The following is an 18,410-nucleotide window of genomic DNA, read 5'->3' on the forward strand; positions in this document are numbered from 1 at the left end:
CTGCTGCTCTCTGGCTTCAGCCAAGGCCACTATTGAACACCCTCTGTTCCATCCCTGTCCCAAGGTGGCCCAGTTGCATGTGCCTCCTGCCCACAGGGCAAGCTCAGGCCTCTGAGCTTGGCTCAGTTGCTGCCCTGCACAGGCCCCAGGTGCTGATTCCCAAATCGCACCTCTCATCCCTAAGCTCCAAATCCTGCACCTTCCCAGGAGGGGTGAGTCCCACATCCTCTTTAGCATCTTACATTCAGTGAGTTCTAACTCCTTGTGATTGAGACTCCCCCAGTGTAGCCGGAGGAAAAGCATTTAATCCATGCACTAAGGAAGCTGCAAAGGGCTGTTCTTCCCTGTGCTGCCAGAAACCTGGAGGGTTGGGAGGTGTGCAAGCTCCCAAGGGTTTCTGGGAGCTGCTGCAGTTGGGGCTATGGATGCTGGATGGAGCATCCTATGGATGCTGGATGGACCTTGGGAGCAGGAACAGGACAGGGTTAAGCCTGCTTAAACCCCAGAAAGTTCTGCCTTGACTGAAGGCACAGAGCCTGCTTTAGTTGATAATCTGCTCCCAGCACGGCCTTTCCGGGCATCCTCTTGTTAGCTGAAAACTGCTCTGGTATTGGGATACCTCTTGTCTGGGCTGGTGGCATTAGGAACTGTCTCCTCTCCCGTTGTGAAGCAGGAAAACAGGATTCATCTAAAAGCATCTGTTGTAGCTGATCCCCTTTCACCGCTGTTGTTCTCTGCTGCTAAAGCAGGGCAGAGCCAGGACGTGAACCCCCTCCAGCCTCCTCCTGCATCAGCCAGAGCTGCTGTGCTGCAGCACTCCCCACTGTCGGGGCCTGCACCCGCTCTGCTGTCCTCTGCTGCTGTCTCCTCCAGGACTGCACAGATAGAGCTCCGGTTGGGGCTGGCACTGTCCGAGCACTGTGCCTTGAGGGGAGGGTTTGCTCTGCCAGCCCTGCTGAGGGGCTGGGGCTGGCACCCGGCAGGAGTGGATGTGGGGCTGGGTGAGAAAAGCCTCATGGAAGCTGTACCCATCCCAATCCATGTCACAGGGTGCGGGTCCAGAGCATCCCAAGCAGGGCACAAGGGTGGGTTTGGAATTTGATTCAGGCCACAGGATCAGTGTATCCACAGGACCAAACCAAGGGTGGTTTCTGTCTCAAAACCAGCATGCAGCTCTATGTTTCTGGTAAGAGCAGGGGTTGACAGTGACTGTTTCAGGCTGTTCTTTCCTTTCCTCTTTGCAGTCCCTCATCCATTCTGGATGGCTGCTGGAGCACAGGGATGGGAGTGGGAAGGCAGATGGAGAGCAGTTAATGTTAATGGGGACTGCTCTGGGGGTTCCTAACACCTAAACCTTGGCTATTGCTCCTACATCTGTGGCAAGACCTGGTTTATGCCAAACTCCCCCACCTCCATGCAGCAGACTGGTGATGCTTCACACGCTCTGTGTTAATTAAATCCCATCATTATTAATGTAATACTAATTAATAATAAGCAGACTTGTGCTGCCCGGGTCCTTAAATCCAGCACGGAAACAACAGCTCCTGATGGAAGCACACGTCCTGGTTCTCGGGGGGGCATGAACCCTTCCGGAGCTCCCTCCCTGCCCGTTCCTCCGCACCGAGCCGCCGGTGTGGCTCTGTCCCTAACCCGTTCCTCCGCACCGAGCCGCCGGTGTGGCCCTGTCCCAGCCCGTTCCTCGGCACCGAGCCGCCGGTGTGGCTCTGTCCCTGCTCGTTCCTCCGCACCGAGCCGCCGGTGTGGCTCTGTCCCTAACCCGTTCCTCCGCACCGAGCCGCCGGTGTGGCTCTGTCCCTAACCCGTTCCTCCGCACCGAGCCGCCGGTGTGGCTCTGTCCCTGCCCGCAGCACCGGGGCCCGATCCCGCTGCCGGCAGCGGCCGCTCGGGGCCGGGCCCTCCCGGGGCGGTGCCGTTATTTCCGGCAGGGTAACGGAAAGCGGCGGCTGCGGACCCGGTAACGGGCGCCGAGGGGGAGGCCCCGCGGTGAGGGGGGGTCCGGCCGGTGCTGAGCGGGGTCGCGGCATGGACCAGTCCGGTGCCATCCAGCAGAGCCTGGCGGAGGGCGAGACCTGCCGGATCGTATCCTTTGCGCCGGGGTTGCGGCGGGGAGGCCGCTGGGCCCCGTCTCGCCGCTGCCGTTCCTTGACGCTGAGCTGCAGGCGGTGCAGGGAGTCCTGGCCGGGGGGAGCCGGCTGCTGGGCCTGGTGGAGACCCGCCGCGGGCTCGCGTAGGTGACCAGGCCGAGGGGGGGGGGGGGTGGCAGCGGGGCCGGTTGGGAGCCGTGTCCTTGGCCGCAATGGGCTCCGCTGGGCAGCGGGGTCACTGCGGACAGCCAGGCCTGGGCTCTGCGGGTCGCCGGGGCACAAACGTGCTCGGTCCAAGGGGGATGGAGATGGGAAAGCCGGGGGTGATAGGGACAGGGTGTGCCTGGGGCTGTGCTGGCTGGAGACGAGAGGGGAATGGTGCATGCCCAGGCACTGGAATGACCTCCCCAGGGAAGTGGTGGATTTGCCAGCACTGGGCACTGTTATGGTTGTTTAGCCTGGAGAAGGCTTCTGAAGGGGAGACCTGAGAGCAGCTCCAGTGCCTAAAGGGGCTGCAGGAAACCTGGAGAGGGGCCTGGGACAAGGGATGTAGGGACAGGCCAAGGGGAATGGCTTGAACCTGCCCGAGGGGAGACTGAGCTGAGCTCTTAGGCAGAAGCTGTTCCCTGTGAGGGTGCTGAGGCGCTGGCACGGGGTGCCCAGAGAAGCTGTGGCTGCCCCATCCCTGGCAGTGCTCAAGGCCAGGTTGGACACAGGGGCTTGGAGCAGCTGCTCCAGTGGAAGGGGTCCCTGCCCGTGGCAGGGGTTGGAGCTGGAGGAGCTTTAAGGTCCCTTCCAACCCTTCTGTGATTCAGCTGGATAGGCTGCTGGCCTCCCTCAGTCAAGAACTGCTTTGGGTTGGTGTGAGGCTGTGCTTGCCAGTGCTCCTGCATGGGATGGGATCTGTCTGTACCTGCAGTGATGCCAGAACTGAGGAGGCATTGCCTCTGTGTCTGCTCCGTGCTTGCAGGATCCACATATACACTCACCGGCGGATGGCCATCGAGGCTGAGGATGTCTGCCTGGAGAAAGTCATCCCCATCACAGCAGGGTTTGCAGTGGAGGAAGGTACGAACGGCTTAGCGGCCGCCTCCAAAGAAGAGTTTGGAGTCCATACTTTGTTGTTCTGTTTAATGACATTTGGGATCTATTCAGCCTTCCCATTTCTAATTCATTTTGTAGTCCCTGGTGACTCCTGTGTGCCATGCAAACCGCTGGCAGGGCCCTGATAGATGAATTGCTCTGCACCCCAGAGCACCCCATGTCTTTCCCAGCCCCAGCACATTTGCTCTGCCCGTCTCTGTGCATACTTGGGATCTGAGGAACTCACTGAGCTTGCTAACCTCAGCTCATCAGTGCTGGCTGCAAACCTGTTGCCTTGCTTAGTAACCAGAACTGTGTTTTACCTTTGCAGTTGTAATTGACAATGACCTTCACGTCCTTGGTGAGTTCTTTTATGGTGTTTTGGGTGTTCCTGGCCCCTTGCAGCAGCTCCATGGGGTTGGAGCAAGGGCTCTGGTGGTCTGGACTATGGAGTGGGGGGATCTTGTCTGGCTCCTGTAGGGGGTCTTGGGGTGCTGTTTGCTGTGATTCATTCATGTGAACAAGTATTGTCCCCCCCACTCAACCAAAGGAATGTTTTTTTCTAGAGGCTTTTAAACTGCTGCTGGAAGATTAATCATTGTCACTGAATGAACAGGGTAAAAATTATTATAAATGCTGACTTTTCTGGTTTTAAAATGGCATTCTCATGTAAAATGTGGCTTGGAGAGGCTTGTTGCTAAGTCTGCATGCATTAACCCACTGCTGCAGAGCGCAGGAGATGCTCAGCCGCTGAGGGCTGACCCCACGAGCTCTTTTTTCTCCCCATGTCTTCAGGCTGTGATGTGACTGTCCTGATCACTTCAGAAGATGATGAATTCACGGTGCAGTTGCCTTTCGGTTCCCACACACGCGCCTTCCTGCGGGAGCTCAGCCGGTGCTCAGCAGGTACGAGCTCCATCACGGGGTGGATGTGCCCCGGGGGTTGGTGGTGGATGGAGGTACACGCACTCGTCTGCTCCCTGCTGAGGAGTGCCTGAAACTTGCCCACAGTTGCTACAGGTCGCAGCGTGGCTCGGCAGGGATGCTCGGGGTGTGCGCTGAGCAGATGCTGGTACCTGCTGCCCAGAGGCTGCACCGGAGCCTCTCTGGAGCCGGTGAGGGCCAAGCAGAGCTCCCGGCCTGTGCCCTCCCTCTCGCCCTGTCCTCCCGTTGCCCTTCCGGCCCCCGAGGCGAGGATCGGCGCCCGCACGGGGCTCCGAGCGCCTGGATCGACCCCTGCGGGAGGCGCGCCCGGAGCCGCCTGCGGCCGGAACGGGGCGGGCGCTGGGGCGGTGCTGAGCCGGGGCGGGCGCTGGGGCCGGGGCCGGTGGCGGAGCCGAGCTCCGGTGATGTCCGCGGGCGGGCGGCTCCGCCGAGGTGAGCTCGGGTCCCACCGGAGGGAGGGACGGGGCGGGCGGGGGAGCTGCGCTGAGCGGAGCCCGGAGCGATGCGGGGAACGCTGGGGCTCGGGCACGGCCGCTCTGCGGGGGCCGACGGCCGCGGCGCGGATCGCAAGGCTCCGGTGTGTCCGGCTCGGCTCGGCTCGGCCCGGCCCGGCCCGGCGGCAGCTTCGCTGTGTGCGGAGCGCAGGTGTGGGGACACGCGGCGCACAGCAGCGATTCCTCGATGGCAGAGCAGAGGAGGGAAGGGGCGAACTTGGGGGTTGCAGTGCGGGACGGGCCCCTCGTTTGAGAATGTGGAGTCTGGAACGGGCTGGGAGAGACCTGGGCGTATCTTGTGCTCGGGAGGCAAAACAGGCTGAACGAAACACAGCCCCGGCCCTTTGTTGTTGTGGTTTTGTTGTTTCTAGAGCGCAGTAACACCCTATGAATGGTGAGCTCCTTGGGAAGAAGCTCCCCTATCAGATCGTGCCTCTGAGTTTTGGCCAAGTTGCCTTTTCAAGGCTTCATTGTGTTTAGGACTATAGGTGTTGTTTTGACCAGACAGGTTGGACCAGGTGATCCTCGAGGTCCCTTCCAGCCTGGGATTGTGTGGTTTTATGATCTTGCATCAGAGGAGTCCAGGCTTTTTGCACCAGGAGTTTTGGTTGGTTTGGTTTTGGTTCTTTCCTCTTGTATTAGCAGAGGAAGATGCTCTCTTCCATCCTTTGGGGTCTTTTGGAACATAAGCACAGAATGAGGTTTTATCTTCCAGGAATAACTGTGTCTCATTCTGTCCTTAAATTAACATGCATACTGAGATAGCAACTTTGATATGCAAATCAAAGCACATTTAAATACTGTATAAATACTGCCATTTGCTAGTTGAATCATAGAACAGTTTATGTTGGACAAGGCCGTTAGGATGGAGTCCAACCATTAACTCAGCACTGCCAAGTCCATCTCTAAACCATGTCCCTAAGGGCAACATCCAGGGATGGGGACTCCACCACTGCCCTGGGCAGCCTGTTCCAGTGCTTGATAAACCTCTTGGTGAAGACATTTGTCCTAATACCCAACCTAAATCTTCCCTGATGCAATTTGATAGATAGTAAAGTGATGTTAGTTTGTTACCTCCTCTGTGAACTAAAGCTGGCTGGTGAATGAGAGCGTCTATAAAGGGATTTAAATGTACTTCACTTGTACGGTTTCTGTTCACAGTTTTGGTTAAAGCCCCTACTCAACAGCCTCTCTCTGTGCAGTCCCAGTCACAACTGTGGTGCTGCTTCATTTGCAACCCTGAAGAGAGGCAACTTCCCTCCAGGCTGGAGTAGCCCAGTCCTGCATGGATTGCTGCTTACGCTTCCATTAAGCAGAGAGCAGACTGGCTAAGGCTCATCTAGCTAATGGCAGGGCTAATTTAATTCTCCCTTCCGAACACTTAACGTGTAAATTCATTTTCCTGCTGTGGAAAACACTATAATGTCAGTGCATGTTTTTAACAGAAACATCTTTATTCCTGCTTAAATCTCCTTTAGCTGCAAATCCTGCCTGATTCAGACTGTGCACTTCCTGCTCTTCTGTAATCTCTGCACATAGCTCTTCATTTCTGTACCCAGTTCACTTATTGAACCTTGCTAAATACTCCAGTTTGCTAACCCATAGATCCCCCTGGCTAGAGCAGTCTGTATCTAGATATAAATTTGCCCCAGGGAAACAGCCCTTTTCCATGGTGGCTTTCTTAGGAGAATCCTACCTGAAACTAATTTCTGCTAATGAGGTTAAAATTCCAAAGTGTGATCCATGACTGTGGTCTATGGATCATGTAGTGGCTGTGTCAGCAGCACTGAGCAGGATGCAAGTCATAGGGTCTTGGAGTGGTTTGGGTTGGAAGGAACCTTAAAGCTCCTCCAGCTCCAACCCCTGCCACAGGCAGGGACCCCTTCCACTGGAGCAGCTGCTCCAAGCCCCTGTGTCCAACCTGGCCTTGAACACTGCCAGGGATGGGGCAGCCACAGCTTCTCTGGGCACCCTGTGCCAGCGCCTCAGCACCCTCACAGGGAAGAACTTGTGCCCAATATCTACTCTAAATCTTCTCTCTTTTAGCTTAAAGCTCTTGTCCTATCTCTCTACATTGCTTGGTCTTTACAGGAGAGCTTGCAGAGGCTCAGACAGCGCTGATGCAGTATTTAATGCCTGTATGAAGTACTGTGGTGAGCTCCATCCCAGCTCACCAAGACCAGGCTTCACAGCACATCTCTGAGCTGTATACACTCCTGTTCGGCCCTGTGTGGCTTTGGCTGCGTGATCCATAATGAGGTCTGAGTCACGGGCTCTTCTGTAGCCAGGCTCTGATAAATCCTCTTACACAGTCTTTATATTCAGAGGGCTCTTGGGCAGAAGAGGTTTTCCAAGCTGAGAACACGGCCACTTCTTGTCAGGTTGTTTATATTCTGGATGCCTCCGTAAAAGTCCTTCAGGTTCTATTTCTGGTTTGTGCTCTTGTCCTGGAGCATGTGTTATGACAACAATAACATTTTAGTTCTTCTGGGCTGTGCTCACTGCAAGAGCAGCTCAGCTCAATGACTGGAACCTTAGAATCTTAAGAACAGTTTCTATATCATCATTAGATTTGTGTGCTTAGTGGCAGCATCTTGAGGTGGTTGTTTTGCACTGAGGCACTTGTTTCTGTTGCGGTACAGTGGGCTCATGTGGTGACTGGTCTACACAGTCTCGAGTGGGGAGATGCTTGTGCTTTCCTGTGTGCTTGTAGATAAGTAGAAACCCTTTAAATGGCAGTGTGGTTTTTGGGGGGTTGTTTTTTCTTCCTTTGCCTTTCTTTGTACTTCCTGCTTTCCTTCAGAAAGGAAAACCCTGTTATTAACCTACATTTTTTAGATTCCTAGGATAAAGCCTTGGATTTTGTGCTGCTAAGTCCTGGTTTGGCTTAGCTCTGATGCAGAGCCACCAGCTCTGCTGCTTTCTGTGACTCCACCACATCCTAGTGCCAGTTCTTCCTCTAGAGGGGAAGCTGCATCATCATGGAACAGTTCTGTCACATTAAGTTAGATCTCTTAGGTAACAAAGAGAGGCTGTGGGGTGCTTTGTTTCTCCACACAGATCTAATATTGTGCCGACAGCTTTTTGCCAGTGTGTGCATGAGTGTGTTGTTAAATTAAAGACCATTTTGTGTTAAATGTGAAGCTCTTTGGTTTTGTTGTTTTTCTTTGCAGAAGTGGTTGGCTCTGAAGGTGTCAAACAGAATGGAAAAAAGCTGGTGGTTACTCAGAACCGGAGCTACGACAGCACTGATAGAAGTGCTGCTGGGTATGGTATCTCTCTCTTTTTGTGTAGTTTTTGGTGAAGCACTTGAATCACAGAATCCCAGCCTGGTTTGGGTTGGAAGGGACCTTAAAGCTCACCCAGTTCTAACCTGCTGCCATGGGCAGGGACAGCTTCCACTTAGAGCAGCTTGCTGCAAGCCCCTGTGTGGGCCTTGAACACTGCCATGGAGTGTTCACGTGAAGGGAGAGTTGTGCACATCAGCTCTTTGTGGAAGCTCTAGTGAGGAGTAAATTTGTTGGCAATGTTTCTTTGCTGGTTTAGCTACAGCTCTATGATCTCTGTAGAGTGACAGTAAATATATATAAGTTCTGGGTACCCTATTGCATGTGGATGGAATGAACTGCGATGGGCAGATTCTTGGTGCTTTGATGTCTAGAGAAAGAAAAAGAAAGCACAGTGATCTTTCTACTTCCTTGTTTTCAGTGGGAAACCGGCTGGGGAAGTTCATCTCTGGTGGCAGCACGTGAGGTCTGTGCACACCAGTGCTCGAGCAATCTTGGGGCTGCATTATCTGGGTCCATCTGGGAGCAGCTGCATCGGCTGCAGTCCCCAGAGGAGTGGAATCTAGAGCAGAAGTTGTCAACTGTTGGAGATAAGAGTCTGCAGATTGTAGTTAGGAGAGGAGAAAGTTCAGCACAAGGATGCTGCTGTCAGAGCTTTAGTGGGAATTTCAGTGCAGCCTCTCAGGGACAGTCCTGTTAGTCCCCTATTTGGGCATGGTTTGGAAGTTTAGTAGGACAGGAGCCGCTAGCCTTGTTTATTTGGAATTCAGAGAGCTTTGGCTTAGGGCCACCCTGTCCCATAGATATACTCTTAAAATGTCACAGTTTCATTTTCCAGTTCCCAGGACTTTGTGGACCTTGCTGTGTATCCTTCAAAGCCTGTGTGCTGTCCTTGGCACTGGTGTGCAAGTTGGTGACCTTAAATTCTTATCATCATCCTTTTGGTGTGGGAACTCCCAAGCTGTGGCATTAGTGCTGTTGCAAAAGCAGTTTGCAGAGCCATGAGATACTAAATAAAACCAGCCCTACCTCCACCCATTCTGTGCTGCCTCCTTGCTAGGCAGAGCTGGGAGTTTTCCACCAGAGGCTTTGCTTCTGCTGAGGTCAGAAGGGCTGAGCAGGGGCAGCAGGAGATGAGATTTGCATCTCCTTGCTCCAGGAAGCAGGAAAGGTGTACAGGTTTTGTATCAACATTGAGCTGTGGGTAAGGCCTGCTGTGAACCAACAGGTTGCACCACATTAGTGAAAACCAGTTGTTATTTCAGTTACACTGGTGTTATCTATCGATACAAGAAATGCTCCTTTTGGTCTTGTTTGCTTATCCCAAACATTGATTATCATCAGTGAAAGAGATAAACGTGAATCAAGTCCTTGGTGGCAGAAAGAAGCTGTTCAGGGTGTGTGCATACCCTGGGTTTCATCACACAGTTTTGCTTTTGTTTCCAGGCAAAACAAACCCAAACTTGAAGTGACAACTGAAATGGTGCGGTCCTCCAGCGTCATGGTGTCAGACAAGGCTTCAATCTTATCAGAGCCAAAGTTTGGACTACGAGATACTATTGTTAAATCTCAGCTTCTACAACAGGAGGGTTCCTACACATACATCCAGAACTTCAGGTAATGGAGAGCTGCTTCTTGTGGGGTGTAAGTTTCTTAGCATAAGCTGTTATTTCATCTAGGTTTGATGTATGCTAGGTGTGATCCGTACTTCCTAGAAGAGCTTGCTTTCCTCACCTGGAGAATTTCATTCATGTCTCTGTTGAGGCCTCCTGGTTCTCGTTGAGAAAATGGCCTTTATAAAATGACTTTTCCCTGTGCTTATTTCAGACTGTGTCTGGATATGCATCAGTTCTGTGCACCTCTGGCCTCTCTCACTGCTCTGTTCACTGCTTGTCATGTAGTTTTCTTTCTTTTCTATCCTACATGTAAATATGTGTGTTGTCTTTAAAGATGCTGCTGTAATTAAATCATTTTAGGGCTTTACATTTTGTCACATTTTCCTAATTCCCCCCTGGAAACATGTTACTTCTAATCAGTTATGTGTAGTATTCAGTACACGGGTTACTAAGAGGGGTATTTCCATCAGCTCTACAATTGCAGCGCTGGGATTTAGTGACTCTCTTTGCAGATTTTTTGTGGGGACATACAATGTGAACGGTCAGTCACCCAAAGAGAGCCTCCAGCCCTGGCTGAGATGTGATGCTGAGCCTCCAGACATCTACTGTTTGGGGTGAGTGTCTCCTTCTGGCCCATCCTTCCACACCTTAACCGTGGGTTGCTTGCCTCTGAATTGGTAGCATGGAGGTTTAGCCGAGACGCTACAGCTGAGGAATGTTTGCACTGACTCCATTGCACAGCTTTAGAGTGTGTGTTTGCACAGCTTGGAAGGGCTGTAAATCTGGTACTGCCTGAATTCTGAGTGTTCCAAAATCTTTAATGTTGTTCAGTTTAATCCTAATAGTAATTGAGCTTTTTACACTTAATATACCTCTAAAATCTGCGTAACTGAATTTGAGTTTTCAGTTATAAATGTAGTGAGTATAAATTGATTCAGTTCTTTCCTAGAGGGAAGGGTTGGAAAGCTATAAACCAGTGCATGCATCCATGGGTTCCTTCCTCTTAACACAGTTTCCAGGAGCTTGATCTGAGTAAAGAAGCCTTCTTTTTCAATGACACACCGAAGGAAGAGGAGTGGTTTAAAGCTGTAACTGACAGTCTTCACCCAGATGCCAAATACGCAAAGGTAAATGCGGCTTTTGGGGAGGTTTGATTTCCACTTGGGCCTCTTTTCTCTTTGGTTTTTCTTGTTCTCAGTTGCTGTGACTTCCAGAGGTTCCTTGTCTATAACTCTTGGTCAGGCAGAAGCACTCTGAAGGTGAAGCAGGGAGGGTTGCTGTGCAGGGTACCAAGGTGAGGGCAAGACAGGAGACCAGAGCTAGGCATCCATGCATAAAGGAAGCTCCTGCTGTCATGGGGGAAGAGAATAGGAAGTATCTTAGCTTCTTCCATGTCTGTCTCCACAGGGCATGGTGGAATGATGTTGTGAAGGTATCTTGGTAGGAATGCTACTTACGTTTTGGCTCCTGCTCCTTAGGTTTCTTGTTTCTTGTCACTGTTGTTGAAGGGAAGCTCCTTCCATGAGCTGTGCCTGTGCTGGAGGTTTTGCTTTGGGCTTCAGCTTCATTTACTGGGGTGCTGGTCCCTGGCTCTTCCCTGTGCTGTGCTGCTGGGATCGCTTGTGGGCCTGGCTGCTCTGTTGGATGAGCTTGGAATTCTCTCTTTCTCCATCTGTATTTTGGTGACCTGTGTTCTGGACTGGGAGGTGATGTTCCTTCTCACTCCAAACCTCTCCCATTCAAGTATTTAATGGAACAGGATCTGTTTTTCAGGTGAAACTTGTGCGGCTTGTGGGAATCATGCTTCTGTTGTATGTGAAAGCCGAACTTGCTTTGAACATCTCTGAGGTGGAAGCTGAGACTGTGGGAACTGGAATCATGGGAAGGATGGTAAGAATGGCCACTGTGTGTGAGATGGAGAAAAGCCGTGGAGAGCCCCTCTGCTTAAATGTAGTGGTTATTCCTCCAGCTGAGGGACACAGCTGCCTTTGCAAGCACCTAGTCCTGTCCTCTTGCCAGCTCCGGGTGTTGCCAGAGGGAGTTGCCCTCTGCTTGCAAAGGCTCAAAGACCTTGAGGGAGAATCTCTGAAGGCCTTTTCTTCCTGATTGCATGTGCTGGGCTGTGTGGGGCCTGGCTCTCATGTGATTTTGATGCTGGCTGTGGTTCTGCCCAAAGCAAGTAACACAGGGAGACGTGAGTAGAAGAAACATGAGCGTGTCTATCCAGATTGCACATTCCACACCACTGAATGAAATCTGTGCCCTTTGAATGTAGTTTCTGTAGTTTTTATACTTTGTCAGTGGTGGGTTTGACCAGCTAAGCCATGTGCTTCCCCCTCCATTTACAACTGTCTTCTGGTTTGTGTTAAAAGATGCAGTCTGTGGCTAAATTGGTTTCAAGACTTGCTGAAATAATGGAGCAGATCTTTTAGTGATTTTACTTTCCTTTTGTGGTAGCTAATTCCTGACTTACAAACTGAACTCTGTGTGCTTGCTGTGTGCAACCTTCACTTGAGTTACTGGCTTCAATTCATGCACTAATTGTCAGTGGCATTTTCAGCCTTTCCCTTCCTCTGCAGTTAAACCATCTGCCTCAATGTCTTTTGGCTTGGCCACTTTGAGTAACTCCTTTGTGGATTCATCTGTTATGTAGAAGCTTCTGACCAATGTCTTTGTCTTTATCTTTCAGGGTAACAAAGGTGGTGTTGCCATAAGGTTTAAGTTCCATAACACTAGTGTGTGCATTGTGAATTCCCACCTCGCAGCTCACATGGAGGAATATGAGCGGAGGAACCAGGACTTCAAAGACATCTGCTCTCGGATGCAATTCTGCCAGTCAGATCCAGATTTGCCCCCTCTCACTATTGGCAAACATGAGTATGCTTCCTAACTCTGGGAATTGTTGCATGTGGCAAGGAATAACCATCTGAATGTACTGGGCCATGATGTTCTTTCAGCAGGGTTGTAAGAAGGGGTGCCCTGTGATCTGCAGGGGCCAGAAATGCTTTACCATAAGCCTGGTTTTCAGAGTGGTACCCATACAGTGCTGACAAGTCCCTTGCCTTCTTATGCTATTCCAGGTTCTTTCGTTTTCAAGCATGGAGTGGGAACGGGGTGATAATATGCATCAATTTCCCAAGTGGGTTGTGGGCTTTAATGAGTGTGGACCATTAAAAGAACCAGTTATTAAGAGACAATGACCAACACACAGAGTAGGAATTAAACCCAGCAAAGGCAGAAAATGTAGCTTCTCTTTCAAGTTTTCAGTCTTGTTCTCTGTGATGCAGAAGCATCCACCTGATCCTGCTGAAGAAGAGCTCCTGCTGGCACTGGGTGGTTTGGGCATCCTCAGGCCTCTGTGCAGACTTGTGGTGTACGTTCTCTTTCAGTGTGATTCTGTGGTTGGGTGACCTCAACTATCGCCTGGAGGATCTGGATGTGGCACAAGTGAAGCAGCTTGTAGATGAGAAAGCATTTCTAGAGCTTTGCCAGTATGACCAGGTACTGTCTCACCTACCTGCAGGTGGAGCCGGAGGGTGCTGGTTAGAAACTGCAGGGCTGGACATCTTCCTTTTAGCTCATATGGGAACTGTGCTTGAGCTTACTGAAAATTACATTTTTCATCCTTTTTTCTTTCCTAGCTAAAGAGGCAAATGGATGCAAATGCAGCCTTTGAAGGCTTTACAGAGGGAGAGATTTCTTTCCAGCCAACATACAAATACGATGCTGGCTGTGATGACTGGGACACAAGGTACAGTGGGTGCCTCATGTGTGATGCTGCCAAAGGAAATAAAGCTAAAAAGAATGGCAGAGCTAATTGCTATAAATAGGAGCAGTTCCGAGGTTATAGCTGTTGGGTTGGACCTTAAAGCTCATCCAGTTCTAAGCCCCTGCCACAGGCAGGGATACCTTCCACTGGAGGTAGTAAAGAAGTAGAAAGTAAAGCATGCTACAGAGATACCTAGTAGTAGACATTTATATCTACTAAAAGTAACTGTAGAAAATACAACTTTGGTAGAGACCTAGGTCCACACAACATCAACAAAACACCAAGCTTATGGGAGAGCAGGATTGTGCCTTGCATTGCTGCCCCACCTGCACTGTGCCTGGAAACTCATTTGGACCTCTGTTGTAGTGAGAAGTGTCGCATTCCAGCCTGGTGTGATCGGATACTCTGGAAAGGGCAGAACATCACCCAGCTGAGCTATCGCAGCCATATGGCTTTGAAGATCAGTGATCATAAGCCAGTTAGCTCCGTGTTTGAAATTGGGGTAAGTACATCAGTGCTGAAGGAAATAACTTGCTGACCTTGTGCTCTGTGTGTTGAGAGCAGGAAGGAGGGGGCAGCTTCTCCTGCCAGATTCTCTCTCCTCTTGCTTTTATGGCATCCATGGAGAACAATGGTTTAAAAGGTGGGCTAGATAAGATGCTGAGGTAGGACTGTGGTTCTAGTAAGCCAGGGTTGTGTTAAATGACTCAATGAAGCAGAGTAATGCCTGAGTATCTGGAGGTGTTTGTTCAGAAGTGTTCTTTTGCCTTTTTTTTCGTTATTTTCCTAATAACACAGAAACTTGCAGTGCAGGAATTCTCCATCAAATAACACAGCAGAGTGTTGTCAGGCTTTTATGTAAGGAAAACCCACAAGAGCTGCTCTACTACTACTTGCTAGTTATGGCAAGGTCCTTTACTGTTGGATCCCCAGGGGATGTTGGAGTGTGAGTGCTCCAGGTGGTTCTGTTCATTACATGTTGTATACACTGGTGTGCTGCTAAAATCAAATCACCTCATGTTTCCAGCTGTGTTACAGCTCTCCCACAGTCAGTGCCTGTTGCTGCAGTGTGTGTCCTTTTCAGGTGAAAGTTGTGGATAAGGAGCTCTACCGAAAAGCCTTTGAGGAAATAGTGCGCTCCCTGGATAAGCTGGAGAACGCCAACATTCCCTCGGTGACCCTTTCACGGAGAGAGGTAGGGTATGTTCCTGGGCTGTGATTCCCTAGACACCATATTCCATTGGTAGAAGATGGATTCTAGACCATGGGGTCTGGTTCCAAAGAGCAATAATAGTTTGTCTTCCAACTGGTCTCTGTTTACAAGCCTAGAAATAGTAGTTTCTGTGTAGATGCAGGTCAATTCCATCCACAGTACCACACTGAAACATAGGCTGGGCTGCTCCTTGAGGTGGGGTGAGAGTAAAAGGACAGTTTGTGGCCCTTGCTCTGACTTGTTCTTTGAAAGATAACATGTAAATTCTGGAGGATTTGGAGAAGGTCACAAAACTGGCATTTACTTTGTTTTGGGGCCTAAAAAAGATAAGCAAATGAGACATTTGGGGCTTTAGTTATCTTGTTCTCAGGTTTCATTGAGGTTATTTGAGGGGAATGTTTGTTTTAAAGGGCCCACTGATACAGTTAACTTAGCATATAGAGTAAGCAAATGTAATCCTGTGTAGTCCTGGAAGAGATGAGATGTAGGAGCAATGGGGTTAATCTGAGTATTGTGCTGCTTAATGATTAAACCACAGGACAGGAATTGCTGCTGGTGCTTGGCAAGGTGGACTTGCCTGATAATGGTGACTGGTATCTGTTTCTAGTTCCATTTTGAGGATGTGAAATACATGCAGCTGCAAGTGGAGAGGTTTACAATCCGCAATGGACAAGTGCCCTGCCAGTTCGAATTTATCAGCAAACCAGATGAGGAAAGCTACTGCAAGGAGTGGCTCATTGCTAATCCCAGTAAGGGCTTTCTGCTCTCAGGTGAGCTCCTCATTGTTCATCTGTCAATGAGCTACTGTTGTCACCTTGTGTCTTAGTTCTCTCTGCTGTTTTGAGACTCCTCTGCCTGTTTGCAGGTTTAGTGGTTTAATACCTTTTTGTAATGAAGTATGTTGGGGTTTTTGTCTTGTGGCAGATGCTGAGATCACAATTGAGCTGGAGGTGTTTGTTAATAAATCTACAGCGACACACCTAAACTCTGGAGAGGAAAAACTTGAAGATATCTTGGTCTTACACCTGAACAGGGGGAAGGATTATTTTCTATCTGTAACAGGCAACTACTTGCCAAGTTGCTTTGGGTCTCCCATTCATACTCTGTGTCACATGAGGGAACCGATCCAGGATATGTCAGCAGAATCCATTCGGAAACTTGTGAGTTTCAGACCAGAGTCTCTTCTGAACCCACAAGAACCATTAAACTAGATGTTAAGTCTTTATCCCTAAAGAGCCTTCTTCCGCTTCCCTGGTCCATAGTCTGAGAATGCTGATACAGCTTGTGCTCTCCAGTGCACCGTCTGCACACCCTGCCCTAGTTCTTCACGTGGAGGAACCAACCCATTTATATAGAGAGCACTGGAAGTAAGATCCATTTGCTCTGCCTGCATGTTTAAAAAAGGTGTGCAACTTCTGAATGTGGATCTTTTCCCCAAGCCTTTGGCTTTCTCCGCATGGAATGGAGATGTGTGTGTAGATGTGAGGCATGATGTAATGCTTCTATAGAGCTCCGTGCACATGAAGCATGTTTATGAGAGCAGCTTGTTTCTTCTGTCTGGACTTCAGATACAAATGTGCCTGTTGTACTAGTCTTGCATGAAGTTGTGAGTGAAGCTGCAGTTTCTCAGCAAGTCTTAACTCTCAGGTATTAGCAAGAACTTGGCTAGCTGCCTTTTTTACTCCCTTTCTTTGTTCCCCCTCTCCCCACACCTCCTTCCCTCAGACCCTGATGCCACTAGAAATGAGTGATGATGCTGTTCCAGCTGAAAAGCCAATGGACATCCCAAAAGAGCTGTGGATGATGGTGGATCACTTGTACCGCAACGCTTCCCAGCAGGTGGGCAGCGTTCGTACTGTAAACTCAAAACAACTGGTTTGCATTGGGTTTCGTTTTGAAGAGGATACTGGCAATAGCAGTCATTGTGAACTGTGGCCAATGGTAGAGAGAGATAAAGGGCATTGAGATAAGTGGTCCTGGTGCTCCGGGTTGCACCATTTCAGGCCGGTGACCTTGTCTGTGTGTGGCTTGCATCACCAGCCTCCCTCCTGCATTGCTTGCTATTGCACAGCAGCCCTGCTAGAGCTCCTCATGGTGAGATTTGTGCTGATACCTAACAATTTAGAGAGGTTTTTTCGAGCCAGATTACAACAACTTTGCTCTATGTATCCAAATAACTTTTATTTCACGTGAGGATGTCTGCTGGTCTTTGCAGGAGGATCTCTTTCAGCAACCAGGCCTCAGATCTGAATTTGAGCAAATCCGAGACTGTTTGGACAAAGGAATGCACGATACCCTCTGTATCCTTTCAGCCTGATGTCTGGTAAAGCTCACTGCACCTCAGTGATCAAAGCTGGAAAGGATTTGATCAATCTGCTGTGCTCCACTATGGTTTTTAAATCATTGTATCTCATCTTGGGGGTGACTGAGCTCTGCAGTTTCTGCTACTCCTTGTTGTCAGCACTAATGCCTCCACTAATTCCTTGCAGTGTCGATGAATCATGTAAGAGCCCAACTGCCAAAGGAAACAGCTTGCTACGTGAAGTGATGTAACTCAAAGCTGTGAACAATAGGAGAGGTTTTTAGAGACTTAGGCAAAGATGAATGTTTCAGCAGAAATGTGACATTGTACTTGCCTCTTCCTTAACCCTCTTTGGATCAGTTGGCAGCAACCACTCGGTAGCAGAAGCCCTGCTGCTCTTCCTGGAAAGCCTGCCTGAGCCGGTCATCTGCTCCAGGTTCTACAGCAGCTGTTTGGAGAGTGCCAACAACTACCCCCAGAGCTGCCAGGTATTGTTGGCTTCACTGTTCTCTAGTTCCAGAGGGAGGGCAGGCAAACTGGGTTATGCCCAGACTAGTTTTTGCTCTCAGGAATGATACTTTTGGTTATGAAGGCCAGAAAGGGTGGTGTTGGTAATAGATGCTGTTAAGCCATTGCTGTGTCTTCAATATAAATGCTGTTTTTTCTCCCCTCCTCAGATTATCTCTAACCTGCCAGTGTGCCATAAGAATGTGTTTGACTATCTCATGGCATTTCTACGGGAACTACTGAAAAATTCAGGGAAAAACCATTTGGATGTGAACATTCTCGGTAAGGAGAGCACAACACCCCTTCTGTTCAGAGGGGGGTGGCAGTGCGAGTAACAAGTGTGAGCACAGTCGTGGCCTCACTGCTCTGAAGCATTTAGCAATGAGCAGTCCCTAGGAAACCAGTCACTGCAGCAGCCTAAGTGAGGTGTGTGGGTCACCAGCCTTATCTTACCCCATTCTGAAGGCAGGTGCTGTCTCTGACTGACCGGGGTTGGGGGGTTACCCTTGCTTTATTGATTCCTCTTCCTGTCTGCTTTATTGATTTCTCTTTTCTTTAATGAATACAGCCAGTATATTTGGTGGCTTGTTACTTCGACCTCCTCCTGGACACCCTCCACCTGATATAACTGAAAAGAGTAAAGCTCAGCAATTTATCCATCAGTTCCTCTTGAGAGAAGACAATCTACCGTGAATCTCAGATGCAGCTAATCTTATTTTTAGGTATCAAATGACTGTAAAAATACTGGGTTTGTACAGTATACTGGCTTTTCTTTTTATACATATCACAGGATTTTGTACAATCTATGGCTTTTGAAGGCAAGAGCAGGGAGTCTGAATCAGCTGTCACTGTTTAAGGTGTAAAGTATATAAGATTTCTAAATAAGCTGTACGTAGACAAGCAGAAATGTAGAAGCTGATACTTAACACTGTATTTTATTTATGTTGTATTAAACCTCAGGCTTTCAAGTCTGTGTTATTTAAATAAAGAGTTCTCAGTGCTTTTTATCAGCTGATCTGCCTCTTCTGGATGTTGGCTGGTTTAGTGCTCTGCCACCCTCAAAGCAAAGAACTTCTTCCTCATGCTGAG

The 18,410-nt window shown here is 49.6% G+C and overlaps 1 protein-coding gene across 2 annotated transcripts; it reads left to right on the plus strand.

The window, feature by feature from the left end:
- The first annotated feature begins 2,024 nt into the window (after positions 1-2,024).
- INPP5B (inositol polyphosphate-5-phosphatase B) lies at positions 2,025-18,328 on the plus strand. 2 transcript variants are annotated; one of them, XM_034069236.1, is made up of 22 exons: positions 2,025-2,100; positions 2,181-2,248; positions 3,076-3,173; positions 3,520-3,549; positions 3,984-4,094; positions 7,801-7,894; positions 9,361-9,531; positions 10,043-10,144; positions 10,543-10,657; positions 11,304-11,420; positions 12,220-12,407; positions 12,920-13,031; positions 13,172-13,281; positions 13,666-13,801; positions 14,384-14,494; positions 15,120-15,282; positions 15,437-15,672; positions 16,238-16,351; positions 16,728-16,812; positions 17,175-17,302; positions 17,492-17,603; positions 17,890-18,328. In XM_034069236.1, exons 1-22 carry the CDS (start codon positions 2,044-2,046, stop codon positions 18,012-18,014), a joined length of 2,583 nt encoding a protein of 860 aa, XP_033925127.1. In that variant the 5' UTR covers positions 2,025-2,043; the 3' UTR covers positions 18,015-18,328. The 2 variants fall into 2 exon arrangements, with proteins under 2 accessions (XP_033925127.1, XP_033925128.1); XM_034069237.1 differs by lacking the exons at positions 2,025-2,100; positions 2,181-2,248; positions 3,076-3,173; positions 3,520-3,549; positions 3,984-4,094 and adding an exon at positions 4,501-4,565.
- The last annotated feature ends 82 nt before the right edge of the window (positions 18,329-18,410 follow it).

This window comes from Melopsittacus undulatus, chromosome 14 (assembly GCF_012275295.1).
Source record: "Melopsittacus undulatus isolate bMelUnd1 chromosome 14, bMelUnd1.mat.Z, whole genome shotgun sequence".
Classification (NCBI taxonomy): Eukaryota; Metazoa; Chordata; class Aves; order Psittaciformes; family Psittaculidae; genus Melopsittacus; species Melopsittacus undulatus.